Raw genomic sequence first — 16,488 nt, forward strand, 5'->3', positions numbered from 1 at the left:
CACAATAAATTGGAGCTGCAACAATAAGTCAATCAACAGAGAAATAGTTGCCAACTATTTTAATAATGGATTTATTTTCCGGCCGAAAATATTTGGATTTTGGATTAAAAAAAAAACAAGACATTTGAGACATCAGCTTGGAATTTGAGAAAGCGAAGTGGACATTATTCCCTTTTTGTTGACCAAACCTTATATTAAGTAATCTTACATTTTAGCCAATATTTTCAATCACTTTTAGCCTTTGAAACATTCTACAGAGTTGCTGAAATTTCACAGGTCGATCTGATTAAATAAGATGGTATGACTCATTGTTGCACTTACCCGGGGTCTTTTGCTGAATATATAGAAATTGTAGGAATATATATTAAAACTTGGAACTTTTAATTAAAACGCTGAGACACAGTTTGATGAAACTGTGAAGGATTTTACATTTGCACGCTGTGTTCCCGTAATTAATACATCAGCACTGACTGGCCTGAAGGATGCCTGTGTATCATTAAAAGTCTCCCTTTTCAATACCTTTACTTGTTATATTGTACAGTAGGTGTGACAGGCTCACTGCTGATTTGTCATTTACAAGTTGAAGTATTCGGGCAAGATCTATTCAGACTCAGACAAACGTAAGTGCTTTTGCTGTATTTCCTCCTCACGTCCAATTCGAATGGTACAGAAGTAGGTATATGTTTCTGTGTTTTTGGTAATTAACATTGCAGATGTATAAATTAGGAGGAATGTGGTTCATGCAGCTGGGAGGACATAAAAGGCAGCAGGGGGGGGGTAATCCTGGAGCATTGTTGACGTGATAAAAGTAAGGTGTGACTCTGCTTTCGGCATCTCTCCCTCTCATATCCTCTTCCTGTCAAGAGAAGCAGCGTCCCGTGAAATTGGGATCTAAATTACGAGGCTGGTGATCTCTTTGCAGGGGTTTTAAAAAAACGACCCGCTCGGCTGCTAAGGACATCGACCACACCAGTCCGCAGCAGACGATTCGCGGACCTGACTTTGGTTCGAGACCAGTCCACTGTCGCTAAACCAAAAGAACGTTTCCCTTTATCGTCCCGCAGAGGATGAGTCGGTTATATCAGCTTCATCGCTGTCATTATCAGCTCAGGCCCGTTTCAGAGATGGTGACGATTTCGGAATTTGGTTATAAATCAGAGCCGTTTCCCCGGTTGTCTGACGCTTGCTCGCAACTCCTTTCTCTAATGAAAGGTTGTCTTTATTTGAATAATAAGCCTCTTATCTCACCAAATTACTATTCTGCTGGCCACTGCGTCTTCGCTATATCACTTGTCTTGCTTTTCTTCTCTCCTCTACTTTCTCTTCATCATACACAACCCCATCCTCCACACACACATGCCCTCATTCAGTCTTTATCTCGTGTCATGGTCCTCACCTCTCCTTGCCCTTGGCCCCGGTTGACAAGAAAGTAGAGATATTGAAATCTTCAACATAACTCATTTTTCTTTCTCATATTTGACCTGTTAATGCTGCAAATGTCATCTTTGTGTTGCGGCTTACATCTTGCTTTGATGTTTCAGTCACTCTAACATAATTGCCATTTCCCAAATATTAAACTACTAGAAATTAATTTACACTACAGTAGCAATAGTAAAACACTTTCTTATCATATTGATTGATTCAGTATTGTACAATTTTGTATCACACTTGTAAAATTGTTCCGCTATGGCCAAACCAGTTAATAATAATTATATAGTTTAAAGCAAATGTAAAACTATGTAAATGTTTGTCCTATTATTTGGATGATAACCAACATCCATTGTAAAATAATAATAAAAAAGGTTCAGACAACTTTCTGGATTGACTTTAATATGCTATAATAGGCGTAGTAAAGCATTTTTCCAGGGCAGTTGGGAATTTATAACAACAAGGGACGGGTGGCGCAGTGGTCTGTGCATCTGATCAAGGGGGTGCTGGGGAACTCCAGTTCGAAACCCGCCACTGCGTCAGGCCGTTGTGTCCTTGGGCAAGACACTTCACCCGGATTTGCTCCTGTGGGTATTGTCCACAGTACATGTATGATACTAATGTGTACTTGTAAAAGTGCCTCGATGACTTCGAGGCGTGAAGATGGACGGTGTGGCGCAGTGCGCTGTGCGCTGTGCAATGATCATCAGATCAAGGGGTGAAACCCGCCGCTGCTGTGTCTGTAAAGCCGTTGTGTCCTTGGGCAAGACAAGGACACTTGCTCCTGTGGGTATTGTCCCCAGTGGTGACCATTGCATGTATGATATGTGTAATTAATACATAATTACAATAATGTAATAATTCTGCAGGTCTCCCTTGAAAAAGAGATCATTGATCTCAATGGGATTTTACCTGGATAAATAAAGGTTTTGAATTGAATTGTAATGTGTATTTGTAAAAGCGCTTTGAGCATCTGGAAAAGCGCTATAATAAATGTAAGGAATTATTATTATTATTGCTACCCCACTCCCAAATAAATCGGTTTAGATAATCTGGCTCATCTTTTGTCTTTTACGGTCTTCTATGATTATCTTAAAACTATTTATATATTTTTTAAAAAGATGCTGCCCTGTACCAAGATATTTGATGGTTATGTTTTCTTATTCGATAGAACCAAAGTTCTTGTAATAATAAATAACTCCTCTTTCCTGTATGCTGTACAAATAGCAGAATGATAGAAATTGTCAGGTCATGTGTAAACTGATGATTTATTTATTCCTGAATGAATGGCAGTATCAGATAGTCCATTAGAACTGATCCAGAAATCCATATAAAGGCATGGAAGGATTAAAAGATTTACAGTGAACAGGAGGACAAATTCATCATTGCCTGAAAATTGAAGGATGTCGTATTTTGCTTGTGCTCTTGATTTCATCGTAAAACACACATCTGAAAGCATAGAAAGGTGTTTTTGTTCCTAAAGCCAGTCAGTGTTGTCAAAGCTTGTACAGGACTATATGGGTCATAAGTTACAGTATAAATGTACACGTAGTAATTTTGCTCCACCTCCTTGTCCCAGATGGAGATATCCCATATGTCTGAAACCGCCGATTGTTGTGCACATAAATACCATATTCAAGGGGCTGGCGGTGCACCATAGCCAATCGGTACTGTAGATCTGCTGCTTGGATTGGGGAGGAGGTTAAAAAAGCCATTTGTCAGCAGTTCCTGCCACTCAAGCCGAAGCCAACAAGATGTGGACAAAACTCAATTTCCCCATTAATGGAATAATACCACGGTTAATGTGCCATCTACTGGAGCAGAACAGAAGGTCAACCCAGGGTCAAATATGTGGATGTTTGGGGTCAGACCTCGTGGGCGCACTACTCGATTCACAGTCACGGCTAATTCAGATTTCCACTTTAGTGATCTTGCATTCAAAAATAATTAAATTGTCCAGCGGTTCTGTAGTTTTGTCCTTGCAAGCATTTATTATCAAAGAAAAAAGATAATGCTATATGGACAGCTGCTTTTGCCCGTTTGTCAGTTAGGGTTGTACCCGAATATTCGGTCCTTGGCCCATTATTCGGTTTTCAATTTCTTTATTCGGATATTCGTTTTTCCCCGTTATTTTTTAATAAATTGAATTTATTGAAATCTCCAATATCAACGTAAGAGCTTGTGCCTCTTCGGGGGTGCTAACACTTAACCATACACTTTATTGTTTACTTTCTCCGTCTTTATATGTCGATATTACTTTTCTCCGTTAATCTCAGCTCCTTTCGTCCGTCACGTTGTTTCCATAGCAACAACAACTTCCTGTCAACAGCGCTAACTCTCCTTAAAAAATAAAAGCATGTCCATACAAAATAGGAAGCCAAGCCAAATTACGCTTAAGACATATACAACTGCAACGGAAGTAACAAACACAATGCGATATCCTTTTCAATTTCAAAGATCATAAATGGGGTTATTTACATTAACAAATAACTATAACACAGCAATACTGTAGAATAACAAAATGAATGCTGAATAAACCAAAATACACGTGTTGAAGCGCGCGCCGAATATTCGCTGCTGATTACTACCGAATGTGTGGGCGGTGGTGGCGAAGTCCATAGGTACTTGGCTTGGCAACTGGAAGGTTGAACCAGTTCAAGTCCCGGCAAGACCAAGTGCTACCGAGGTGTCCCTGAGCATGGCACCGTTCCCTACACAGCATCCTAGTGCACTTGACACTAGGATGGGTCAAATGGAGAGAAACCATTTAATTACATAGTACCTGTACTGTGTAATGACAATAAAAGTGCAACAAAAAAAAAAGAATATCTGGAGCCCGAAAAATGGTATTCAGGACAGCCTTATTGTCAGTACACATGTTCCAGAAGATACCTTGGTGATGATGCTTATTTTCCTCTCTTTGCAGGGTTACTTCTTGCTGTTTGAGTCCATGTTGGATTCTGTGCTGTACGCCAGAGACGCCTACCTCGCTGACGATGGCTCAGGTAGGTCACATCTTCCCAAAATAAAAACAAAAAGGTAGCATAAAAGTTTGCCACTGTAGAGTTGGACATTTCACTTTTTTTTCTTCAGGCATTGTCTTTTAGTTACTCTATACTTAAGTCTATGAATTAGTGCTAAATAACTCATGACATTAGTGATGAAACACTGTTTTCTACACATTTTTGAAAATCGACCAAAGTGGCCAGGGAAGTAGGAAGATTGCTTTGCTTTGCTTAGGTTACACTAAAGTACCACAGACAGACAAACCCAACTTCCATCGTTTTGGGGGCGGGAATATTTTTTGTGCAGTAGATCAGACTATCCTGGGTGTGCATCAACACCCATCTGGCTGAACTAAATCAAAGAGCACCATGAAGACATAACATAATGTGAACCAACAACATTGTAACCAATAAAGAATAATATGTTGTGAAAAGAGTAAACTAAGGTTAACAACAACATTTCCACTAAAGTAACTGCTTTTGTTTCAATTAGCAGCTGGTAGAGAATTAACGTCAGACCTGCCACTTTAAGTACCTCCATTTCAGTGAGTTTCCCTCTCCTTGCCACTATGTTACAAGCGGCAGGCTGGCACAACCAAATGGAGCACAACTCTTGCAAGTATATGGTGTGATCTGTCAGCAGGAGAAACTTCTTATGCTAGCCCACTATGGTTTTTGGATATATTGTGTGTTAATTTGTTCACGTCAGTACAAGCAGCATATATAAAAATACTTCTCTTCCAAATATACAAACCAGTTGACACATAAGCAAGAAACCTATGACAGAATGGAAGATTTTACTATAAAACTTCAGCTTCAGTTGCAGGATTCAGATGTTTAGTCAGAGAAATACTCTCTGAGGAGGTGGGGACATATACAGCTGAGGGGGAGGCTCAACATCTCACCTCAGCATACAGCTGTCTTCAAAGACAACATGTCTCACGTTTGGCTGGACTGAAGAATGTGTGCTTGCACTTTTGCCTCATAGCAGCTTGGCATAAGCACAGTGATGTTGCTTTGATCCTCATATGCTTCTTGGAATTCTATTGTGAACCTGTTTACATTTTTGGATGTACAGTAACAATTATTTTTAAATAACTTGAATTTAAACATTCAAGATTCAAAGATTTTATTTTCATATGCACGAAAGCTACAGTGTTTGAAAACATAACCTTGAGGGCGTAGATGAAAACACAAAACCAAGACGGATGCAAAATGTAAGAGATGGTTATTTCTTACAAGTATAACTATTTGGACAACAGTTTGACACATAAAGTATGCACATACTTTTTGTCATTAGGGATTTGCCTTGTGTCTCCTGGGTCATCCCATCCCTGCCCCTGACCAGATCTAATGGCTTGTGCCGAATGTGACACAACTACGGAACGGTTCCACCACAATGCCTTTAATGGCTCCTTGGAACACCAGGGATAGGTCAAACACACACACACACACACACACACACACACACACACACACACACACACACACACACACACACACACACACACACACACACACACACACACACACACACACACACACACACACACACACACGCTCACACACACGCTCACACGCACAGATTGACAGCCAGAATGACCCCACATATAGAGACAGATCTGTTTGCGAGGGAGTTTGGACATGCAAACCAGAGTCAGGCAGAACGTGATAGGTCAGAGAACACCATATGGTTCGTCATAAGCCTTTAACCCTGATGCTCCCAGAACAGGCTGATCCCTGTGTATCCTGTGTATTTTGTGTCACTCAAAACCAGGAAAATGTGTCTAGCAGAACCATCTACTTCCGCCAAGAGCTTTGATATGGGAGCATTAAGTCAAAAAGGGAACACTTTGTTAAGCTTATCAGCATTTCCCATGCCTAATTCAGCATGTATGGTGCTAAGCATACAAAACGAGTGGATGCTGCTCCATGTTGTTGTTCAAGTAAACATTGCCAAGGCAGTATTTATGTGCCAATCTGCAGAGCAAATATTCCTGGATATCATCACATGCAGACTGCACCTTAATGCATTAATCCAAACAATGTGATATCTTTTAAATGATTACTCTTTTTACAATAATTGTGTTACATTAGATGTATTAACCTCCATCCATTAGCTTTTTTTCAGATTTTTGAGTGTGTGTGCTCATGGCCCTGCAGCAGTGCCGCTGTATGTGTGTTTAAGCTACATTAGAAGAGAGGTACAGCGGCTCGCTCATTCTCCCCACTACATTAACCTCCCCTTCATCCTTAAATGTGTCCCTGCCTGCCTGGCACAGCACAGCGTCCAGGGAAAAGGGATCCGTTTTGTCCCGTGCCCCCCCCCCCTCCCACACTGTCTTTCCCTCCTTCAGAGCCAACCAATGGGGGGGATGGAGAGAGCAAGTGAAAGGGGAGGGGGGCATGACAAACGGGCTGTGGGCAGCGAGTCGAGAAGGACGCAGATGTCAAAGCCATGAATCTGGGGACGCCCATGTACCCCCCCACCCCCCTTCTTCCTCTTAGTCTTTCTCCCTCTCCATCCACACCACAGCACCCCATCCATCGCCTATTCGTCTCTCCATCTCCATTTCTTTTCACTATGAGTCTCAGACGGGCCTGTCTTGATTCTGCCAAATCAGCATCTCTCCGTCCTCCTCTCACCCGGTCCTTGTAATTACTCTGTCGGTCCAGTAATCAGAGTAAAATGAAGTGACAAATCTGCTGTTTGCATCCGTAGGTGTGTAAAAAATATGTGTGTGCAGTCATTAGGTAGGGTGACACTCACAGGGTCACACACAGGCTTCAGCTAATAATGAGAGGCCATGAGTTGCCCATCACCGAGCTGTCACCATCCATTCACACATTTTATGGTCCAACATGTCGAAGGTTATGTGAGACTGAGCCCTAACACACATGCCAGGTAAAATAAAAAAAATCTCATTTGAAGGCTTATGTTTTTTAAAAGTGTAAAAACAATGCCTGTAAAACAGTTTGTAGTTTGCTCCTTTTATTGGTATTCATACAAAGGTTGGGGCAACCTTGGTTTCACAGCCTTTACAATGTGTTCAAATTCTCTGGAGGATTCTGTGTCTCCACTATCCATCTCTTTCTCCTTTTCTTCTCGCTGTCTAACAATTTGTGATTTTTTTTTTTTAAACTTCTGTATGAATGCATTTTGTGAACCCTATCTTTGTCAGGTGGAAAAAGTGTAAAAATGCTTATCAAATCTATGTGCTTTTCTGATATCCATAACATATTTAAGCCAAAATGTGGGTAATAAAAATACAGAAACTCATCATTGCTATGATGCTATCAAAACCAAAGTGTTAAGCGTAAATATATGTACAGCATTTGTGAGAGAACTGATAAGCTTGCTAGCTGAAGCTAGACTTAGCATATGCCACGCTAATAATTGAAGCACATAAAAGTGTCCAACTAGAAAGGAATATAATAAAGGGTGTATGCACTCCAACTAAGCCCCTATTCAAATGACAGAGATGTCTGTTTACATCCCAAACTGCTATCCTGCTGACTTCCGTTTCTTCATGCCTGCTTCTAAGCTTCATTGCTGCTGCTTGCTAAATGTACTGCTAACATTTTACTATTTCTAACGTTTCATACCTTAATTGTTGCCCCCTTTCTTATACTGCAAACTGTTTTGTGTTTTAGTATATAGTCTAATATCACTACAGCTAACTGTTTGCTTAGTATCAACTATTGCAATAGCTAATTGCTATTGTTAATAATTGTTAATGATTATTTTTGAGATGTTATAGTATACCAATATTTTGACCTTCTGAATATTGTTTTGAGGGTGGATATCAATTATTAGTGCTTTAGGGAAAGGCCATTAAATGTTATATCATTATAAATCTAACATATATGTTAGATTTATAATGATATAATGATAATAACTCTATCATTTCTATCACGCTCACCAAAAACCGTTTCCATAGTTTATGGCAACATTTATTGTTGTGTTGCTGCTATACAACATATACTGTACTTGAAGCTGTTCATGAGTTTACTTTTGAAAGTTTACGTCTTCATATAGTAGGCTAGGACTATATATATATATATATATATATATATTTTTTTTTTTTATATAATTTAACTTGGAATAATTATGTTAATTTAATGCAAACATTCTTAATGAGATGAGAAAAAGAATACCACAATAGGCTTTTTTTTTGTTTTACTTTTTTTATATAGACTATAGATTTATCTATGATATCTTTGATACGACAGGTCTCTGATGTGAAATGACCTATATCAAGATAAAATATGTTGTCGATATTACTAAGCCTGTTTGCAATGTAAGGCAAGTTTATTTATATAGCACCTTTCAACACAAGGCAATTCAAAGTGCTTTACAAAAAATTAAAGACATTAAGAAAATGACATTTCAAATCAGTCATTAAAAAGAAAAGATAATAAAATAAACATTAAAAGAAAAAATACATGGATACAAGTTACAGTGCAGTTTAAGATGTGAATAGTTCAATTAAAAGCAGCGGCAAAAAGAAAAGTCTTCAGCCTGGATTTAAAAGTAGTCAGAGTTGCAGCGGACCAGCAGGTTACTGGGAGTTTGTTCCAGATATTTGGAGCATAATAACTGAACACTGCTTTACCATGTTTAGTTCTGACTCTGGGGACAGAAAGCTGACCAGTCCCTGAAGACCTGAGAGATCTGGATGGTTCATAATTTAGCAGGAGGTCAGAAATGTATTTTGGGCCTAAACCATTCAGTGCTTTATAAACCAGCAGCAGTATTTTGAAATCTATTATTTGACACACAGGAAGCCAGTGTAAAGACTTCAGAACTGGAGTGATGTGATCCACTTTCTTAGTGTTAGTGAGGACTCGAGCAGCAGCGTTCTGAATCAGCTGCAGCTTTCTAATATATTTTTTAGTGAGACCTGTAAATACACCATTACAGTAGTCCAGTTTACTGAAGATAAAAGCATGGACAAGCTTTTCCAAATCCTGCTGTGACATTAGTCTTTTAATCCTAGATATATTCTTTAGGTGATAGTAGGCTGATTTAGTAACTGTTTTAATGTGACTGTTGAAACTCAGGTCAGAGTCCATGACTACATCTAGATTTCTGGCTTTATCTGTTGTTTTGAACATTGCAGGCTGAAGCTCAGCGCTAACTTTTATACGTTCTGCCTTGGCTCCAAAAACCATTACCTCAGTTTTATCTTTGTTTAATTGGAGAAAGTTCTGACACATCCAGTCATTGATTTGTTCAATGCACTTACTTAGTGTTTGAATTGGAGTATAGTCTCCTGGTGAAATTGTTACGTATATCTGTGTGTCATCCACATAGCTATGGTAACTTATTTTGTTGTTTTTCATTATCTGAGCCAGTGGTAGCATGTAGATGTTAAAGAGAAGAGGCCCCAAGATGGAGCCTTGAGGTACCCCACATGTCATATTTGTCAACTCAGATGTGTATTTACCTATAGAAACAACGTTTTTTCTGTCCTTTAAGTAGGATTCAAACCAATTTAGAACTGTTTCTGAAAGTCCCACCCAGTTTTCTAGTCAGTCTAGTAATATGTTGTGGTCAACAGTGTCAAACGCAGCACTGAGATCTAATAATACTAACACTGAAGTTCTGCCACTGTCTGTGTTTAAGTGGATTTCATTGAAGACCTTACAAGAGCAGTCTCAGTGCTGTGGTTTGGACGAAAGCCTGACTGGAACACATCAAAACAGTTATTTAAATGCAAGAAGTTACTCAACTGTTGAAAAACAATGATTTTACCTAGAGATGGCAGGTTTGATATGGGCCTGTAATTGTTCATTACTGAAGCATCTAGATTATTCTTTTTTAAGAGCGATTTAATGACTGCAATTTTCAGGGCCTGTGAAAAAATACCTGAGTGAAGAGACTTGTTTACTATATGAAGTAGATCTGAGGCCATGCAAGGAAAAACATCTTTGAAAAATCCTGTTGGAATAATATCAAGGCAGCAGGTGGAGGAAGTTGTATAATGTCCTCTAGGTTTTATCATTAATTTGATGGAATTGTGTCATGGTGTTTGAATTGATATTAGGTGGACATAGGGACAACACATTTGCTGTACCTGATGCAGAGGCACTGACTGCTTGTCTGATTTTCTGAATTTTGTCAGTGAAGAAGGAGTCAAAATTATTGCATGCCCTGGTGGATAGAAATTCAGAGGCTACTGACTCTGGGGGGTTAGTTAGTCTGTCAACGGTAGCAAACAAGGCACGTGCGTTGTTTTTGGTAATGATGTCAGAGAAGAAAGACTGTCGTGCATTTTTCAATTCCAAATTATAAAGGCCAAGTCTCTCTTTATAGATTTCAAAGTGAACCTGGAGATTTGTTTTTCGCCACCTACGTTCAGCTTTTCGACACTCTCTTTTTTCTGTTCTCACGGTCATGGCCTTTCTCCATAGAGATATTTTCTTGCCAGTGTTGTCCCAACCCCCCCCTGTGATCTCTCTTCTCCAGCAGTCTGGTTTGTGTTCACATATTTATGCTGTCGCAGTTCCTGTTGTTTCTATCACGCATTGCCGGTATGAAAGGGTCTGTGCCGGAAATATCAAACATTTAATAAAAGTGAAAAACAATGAACAAGACTTAAAGGTGGGGTAGGTAAGTTTGAGAAACCGGCTCGAGATCGCTAGAATTTGAAAATACACAACCGGAGAAAATCTGCCACTTCCTTACAGAGCCCTTTCTCCAACACACACGAACGCGCACATGACCAATGAGGGCACGAGATAAGTTTGTGCCCCGATGGGAGGCTGACAGGCAGGTAGGCTATCCATTGGTTTTGCTTTTTACAGTATTACGGCTTCCACAGATGACATTTTTTTTATGGATTTTTTGTCAAAGTACTTAAGATATTCATTGCTATCGGGATGTTAAGAGCATTCCATGGAATATAACAAAAAGTGTATCTCGAGCCAGTTTCTCAAACTTACCTACCCCACCTTTAACGTATTAATAATAATAATTAATTATATTTATTCCGTTTGGATGTACGATTTTTGACTTTGTTTAGAGAAGTGATCTTCTCTTCCTCTCTGCAGCAGAGAACTAAGCGCTGTGAGACCGGACCTACTGTAACCCTAACCCTGAAAAGTATTATCATCTGAAAGTAAAATTAATCATGTTATTACTAGTATTAAATACATATAAGTATTTTTACAACATGTATTTAGAAATACTCCATTGTAATTATTGATGCATAAATGTGTTCATCCATTCAATGTGGCATCTGCTATAATGGGGTTAATGTATGATATTACTTAATATATGATATGATAATTACATTTTAATTGTATTCATTTCTTATTTCATATAAACTTATCAAACATGTAATTAAAAAATGGTGATATACACAGTGATAGATGTTAAGGACTAATGTTTATAATAAATAGCCTAGTATTTATCCATATTCATAATATTTATAAAACCATTTTTAATGTAAAAGGTTCATAAAATAAAAACACAACACTGTCATTGCAAGTGACACTCAGTTGACTTTTACTGTATGTTCAACTGCTAAATTCGTTACTGATAGAAAAGGGCCTCTACCTAATTACCTTAAATAACACACGTTTTTCTTGGATATTTTTTAACACCATAGTCCGTAATATCCCTACAATCACACGATCAACCAGAATAACATCACACAGTGCTACACTCATTGACAACATATTCACAAATGTTATGGATAGGAAAGTAATAAGTGGAATATTAATCAATGACACAAGTGATCACCTGCCAGTCTTTGCAACAATACAGAACTGTACTAGGATCAAAAAAAGACACCAGAAAAGTCACAATTACAAGACACAAAACACCAGAGTCTGTTCATTCTTTTAAAGAAGAATTATCTAAACAAGACTGGAACAAAGTGTATGTACCAGATGCAAATGAAGCCTATGAATCATTTCTACATATTCTATCAGGGCTGTATGAAAAACATTGTCCTTGTGTAAAGAAAATAGTGAAACAAAAATATGCTGAGAAACCATGGATCACTAAGGGAATATTAAATGCATGTAAAACGAAAAAGGAATTATATAAAGACTTCTTAAAGAATGGATCAGTAGAGGCTGAACAAAAATACAAGACATACAAAAACAAACTAACAAAGATAATACGATGTAGCAAAATGGATCATTACAACAAATTATTGGAGGATAACAAAAATAACATTAAAAACACATGGAATGTATTAAATACCATTATTAAAAAAGGAAATGGAAAGGCACAATACCCAAACAGTTTTTTTGTCAAAAAACGATACAGTTATTTATGACATGACCTCAGTTGCTGAAGATTTCAATAAGTACTTTGTCAATGTTGGTCCTTGTCTAGCTGGGGAAATTCCAAATAATGGTTGTAGTGATGGTGTTGAAAGTAAAGATATATATGTGAAGGAAACTATATTCTTAAGAGGGACTGATGAAAATGAAATTATTGACACAGTTAAAAAACTTAAGAGTAAAAGGTCTACAGACTGTCATGATATTGACATGTGCGATGCCCCTGTGGGTCCATCAGTAGAGAGGGTGTGGCTGTTCTGTCTGTGCTGCATTGGCTCCAGTGATTGCATTGATTACAGTAACTCAGGGCACCTGGGTCTGGTGTCCTGCAGCTATTTGAAGCCTCTCTGCTCCTCTCTGTTGTGGCTCTGCTTTCCCCTGCAGACACCTGGGGGGTATACTGCGAAGCAGGATTTTCGCTTAGCCGGCTAAATTCAGGGAAAACTCCGGCTTTCCGGTCCTACGAAGCTGGTTCTCTTTTTAGCAGGCTAGATCTCCATGGTAATATATGCTAAGCAGCTAACCTGGTCGGGACCAGGTTAGGTTGCAGGCTAAGAGCTCAACTCAGTGAAAGCACCGCCTGCTGACCAATCAGAGCTTAGTGTGCGGAGTTTAAAGCGATCAAGTCATATTACAGGAGAAAGGAAAGACGGCCGGCAAAAATCACCGACTGTGTGAACGTGAACATTAATAGAATATCACCTCCCATCTTCAGAGCAATCTGACTATTATAACATTAGCGTTAAGAAAGCTTACTTAAATATCGGCCACAACATAAGTAACCGGATCAGAGTACATTAAGTACAGTCCGCGGCATATCACTTCATAATGTATCATATATTTTATTATCTGAGTCAGCTGAGCCGTATCTGGCCGTGCAACACTCACAGTGTCACATACTGTATGCAGAAGTATTATTTTAAGCAACACATTAAGTTGACGAAACACTCGAGCCAAATGTAATTGAAGTCAGATCGTGTTTTAGACGGGGCAGTGATATCATAAACCTGTTAATGTACGCATTCAAACACTTGTTCTGTTACCAGCTGTATTCACCTTGCAGGTGCAGCTATGTGGCTTTGATCCTGGATAAAGTGTTTAAGTCATGGATGTTTAAAGTTTAACTTCTTCATTTTTGACTAGTATTAAAGTTCACTTTTCATTCAGGAAGTATGACGCTGCGCTGTCAGTATGCTACTCCATGTTTGTGATTGGTCGAATGCTCCAGATACCACCCCTTTCATGTGAACGCGCACCTAACTAGATAGGACACGGCTGGCTTGAGCGATCCACTTGATAACCAGCGTCGTAGGACAGTTTAGCGAGAGCGCGCATGTTTTGGATTAGGCCAACCGGCTAACTCAAACATATCCAGGTTAGGTTGAACCAGGTTCGCAGTATAGGCCCCTTGTGTTGTTGAGTATATATGGTTGTTACTTTAGTTGCTTTACTTTGTGCACCTCAACACTCTCACCCATACACATTCATGCAACCCTCACCCTGTATTTACACTACTGATACCACTGACGTCCACACCTCATGCCTTACTTATTGTTGCACTTCATTTAATTTGGATTGTTTCCTTTAAATAAACATGTTTTGATAACCGTTGACATGGTGTGTCTCCTTTTTGTTGTGGCCTTTTGACCCAGGTCATAACAAATGGGGGCTCGTCCTATGGGTTATTTGGTTAAAAGTTTGTGTAGTGCTCAGAGCACATGGCGTCATTTGAGCAGCTAATTAGTTGATGTGATCCAGCTGTGTGCTGGCTCGGCGCTGCTATTTGGGGGACACATCATGTTTTTTGGGTTTCAGGAAGCTTTAGTGTTTGACATGTCGTCAGGTTTTGTGTGCCAATCAGAAGGTAATATGTTGCTGCTTGTTACGCTTTTGTAAAGAGTTTTCCCCGCTAGGCTTAAGTGGCGTTTCCCCTTGGGTTGCGTCTGTTTGTTTTTTTCATAGTGTTGTGGCGACGTGGTTAGTGTCAGCTGTTTTTGGACAGCTGTCTCGGGGGCACGTCCGCGTGAGTTCTTGGTGTTACCTGCGTGCAGGTCGCTCCATAACTCCGCCGGGTTCCAGTGCGTAATTACCCACCGCAAGCCACATGAAGACTAGGTGAGATTAGGAAGATTTTGTTTAGGCAATTAGGGGGAAGTTCTCTGTTGGGTTAATCTTATGCCCATGCGTGTTGGCAGTTTAATACTTTGCTTTCTGATTATTAGCATATATATATTTATATATATTTTGGTTGAAACTAAGCCAGAAAAAAAAAAAAAAAAACATTAAAAAAAAATATATATAAATAAAATCGATTTTTAAAAATAATATTCGATTATGGAGACTGTAGCGAATATTCGAATAATCGCTGGCATCCCTAGTCGAAATAGCAGAGCACTATGACATTGCTGTTGTGGGGAGCAAGCGGAAACATGACATTAAAACTGTCATTGTGTCATCTTTGTTTGAGCAGGGGGTGTTGCAGAAGAGTGAGTCTGGTGCGGCAGGGTTCGTGCCGGTAGTGGTTCAGACAGCTGGTTTGACGTTCGAGCAGCAAAAGGAGCTTTTGGCCATGCAGTTGGGTCAAGGAGATAAGCAGACACATGTGGAGTTTATCCGTGATTTAACTTCTCATTTTCAGCGGTGGTGCGCGGCAGCAAAGGTTGCAAGTTTTGACGGTCTTTGTGAACTCATTGTCTTGGAACAATTTAAAGACATTCTCCCTCAGCGTGTGGCCACTTATGTGAATGAACAGAAACCTTCCACCGCGTTTAGAGCTGCTGAATTAGCGGACGATTTTGTGTTGACACATAAGGGCTGTTTTATTGAGAAGTATTCTAGGGGTGATTGGAAACGTGGAGAAGACGATGGCTATGCCCGCGGTGGTGCAAAGTTTTCACCAGGCTCCTCCCGTAGATTTGTAGGTACAGGGCGACCCGAGGGGGCCAAAGTGGACCTATGTCATTATTGCAGAGGAGAGGGTCATTGGAAGGAGCAGTGTCCGTTGCTGGAAACTAAGGGGAAGCCTCGTTTGGCACCACTTGCTCCAGCCATGTGTTGTTCTGCCGTGTTGAAAAAAAAACCGTTGGGTGTAGGCTCGGGCATGGTGCCTGATAGGAAGCCGATTTGTGCTGACCCGGATGCGGGTTCTGGTTTTGAGCCGTTCATCACTGAAGCTGTTGTATCAGTAGTCGGTAGTGACAAATATGTGCCGATTAAGGTGTTGCGTGATACAGCGGCTAGATACTCATTCATTGTTGAGTCAGTGTTGCCTTTTTCGTCAGAGATAGAAACGGGGGATTTTGTGCTGATGAGGGGCATGGAGATGGGCTTGATTCCTGTGTGACGTCATACAGTAGTGCTGGATTGTGAGCTGGTACGGGGAGTTGTGTCTATCGGCGTGCGTCCCGCGTTGCCACTTGATGGGATACATATGATTTTGGGCAACAATCTCGCTGGTAGTGCTGTGTGGGCTGGTGTGCCACCGCCTGTGGTGGTTTCCAGGCCGGTGGCATCTGGGGAGCCAGATGAGTGGTTTGCAATTTCCAAGTGTGTCTCCAGTTTATAATATTACACGTGTGGAGAGCCGTAGGATGTCCACTGACCTACCTGTTTCGGAGTCTGCAAAAAGTGGTTCAGCACGGTCCTTTGACTTTGAGATCGAGACAAAGAAGAAGGAGAAGACAGTCAAAGTGGTGAAGGAGAAGAAAGAGAGGAAACCCCGCAAAGCGAAGAAGAGAAGGCCGAAGGAGAGGAG

At 40.0% G+C, this 16,488-nt stretch overlaps 1 protein-coding gene across 2 annotated transcripts in view; it reads left to right on the forward strand.

The window, feature by feature from the left end:
* The window catches only part of prmt3 (protein arginine methyltransferase 3), an 82,723-nt gene that overhangs the window by 31,991 nt on the left and 34,244 nt on the right, over window positions 1–16,488 (forward strand). For both annotated transcript variants that reach the window (XM_034075134.1, XM_034075127.2), the window contains exon 11: window positions 4,355–4,433. In XM_034075134.1, the coding sequence (XP_033931025.1) occupies window positions 4,355–4,433 (79 nt within the window). The remainder of the gene's footprint in view (window positions 1–4,354; window positions 4,434–16,488) is intronic.

Source organism: Pseudochaenichthys georgianus, chromosome 3 (assembly GCF_902827115.2).
Source record: "Pseudochaenichthys georgianus chromosome 3, fPseGeo1.2, whole genome shotgun sequence".
Classification (NCBI taxonomy): Eukaryota; Metazoa; Chordata; class Actinopteri; order Perciformes; family Channichthyidae; genus Pseudochaenichthys; species Pseudochaenichthys georgianus.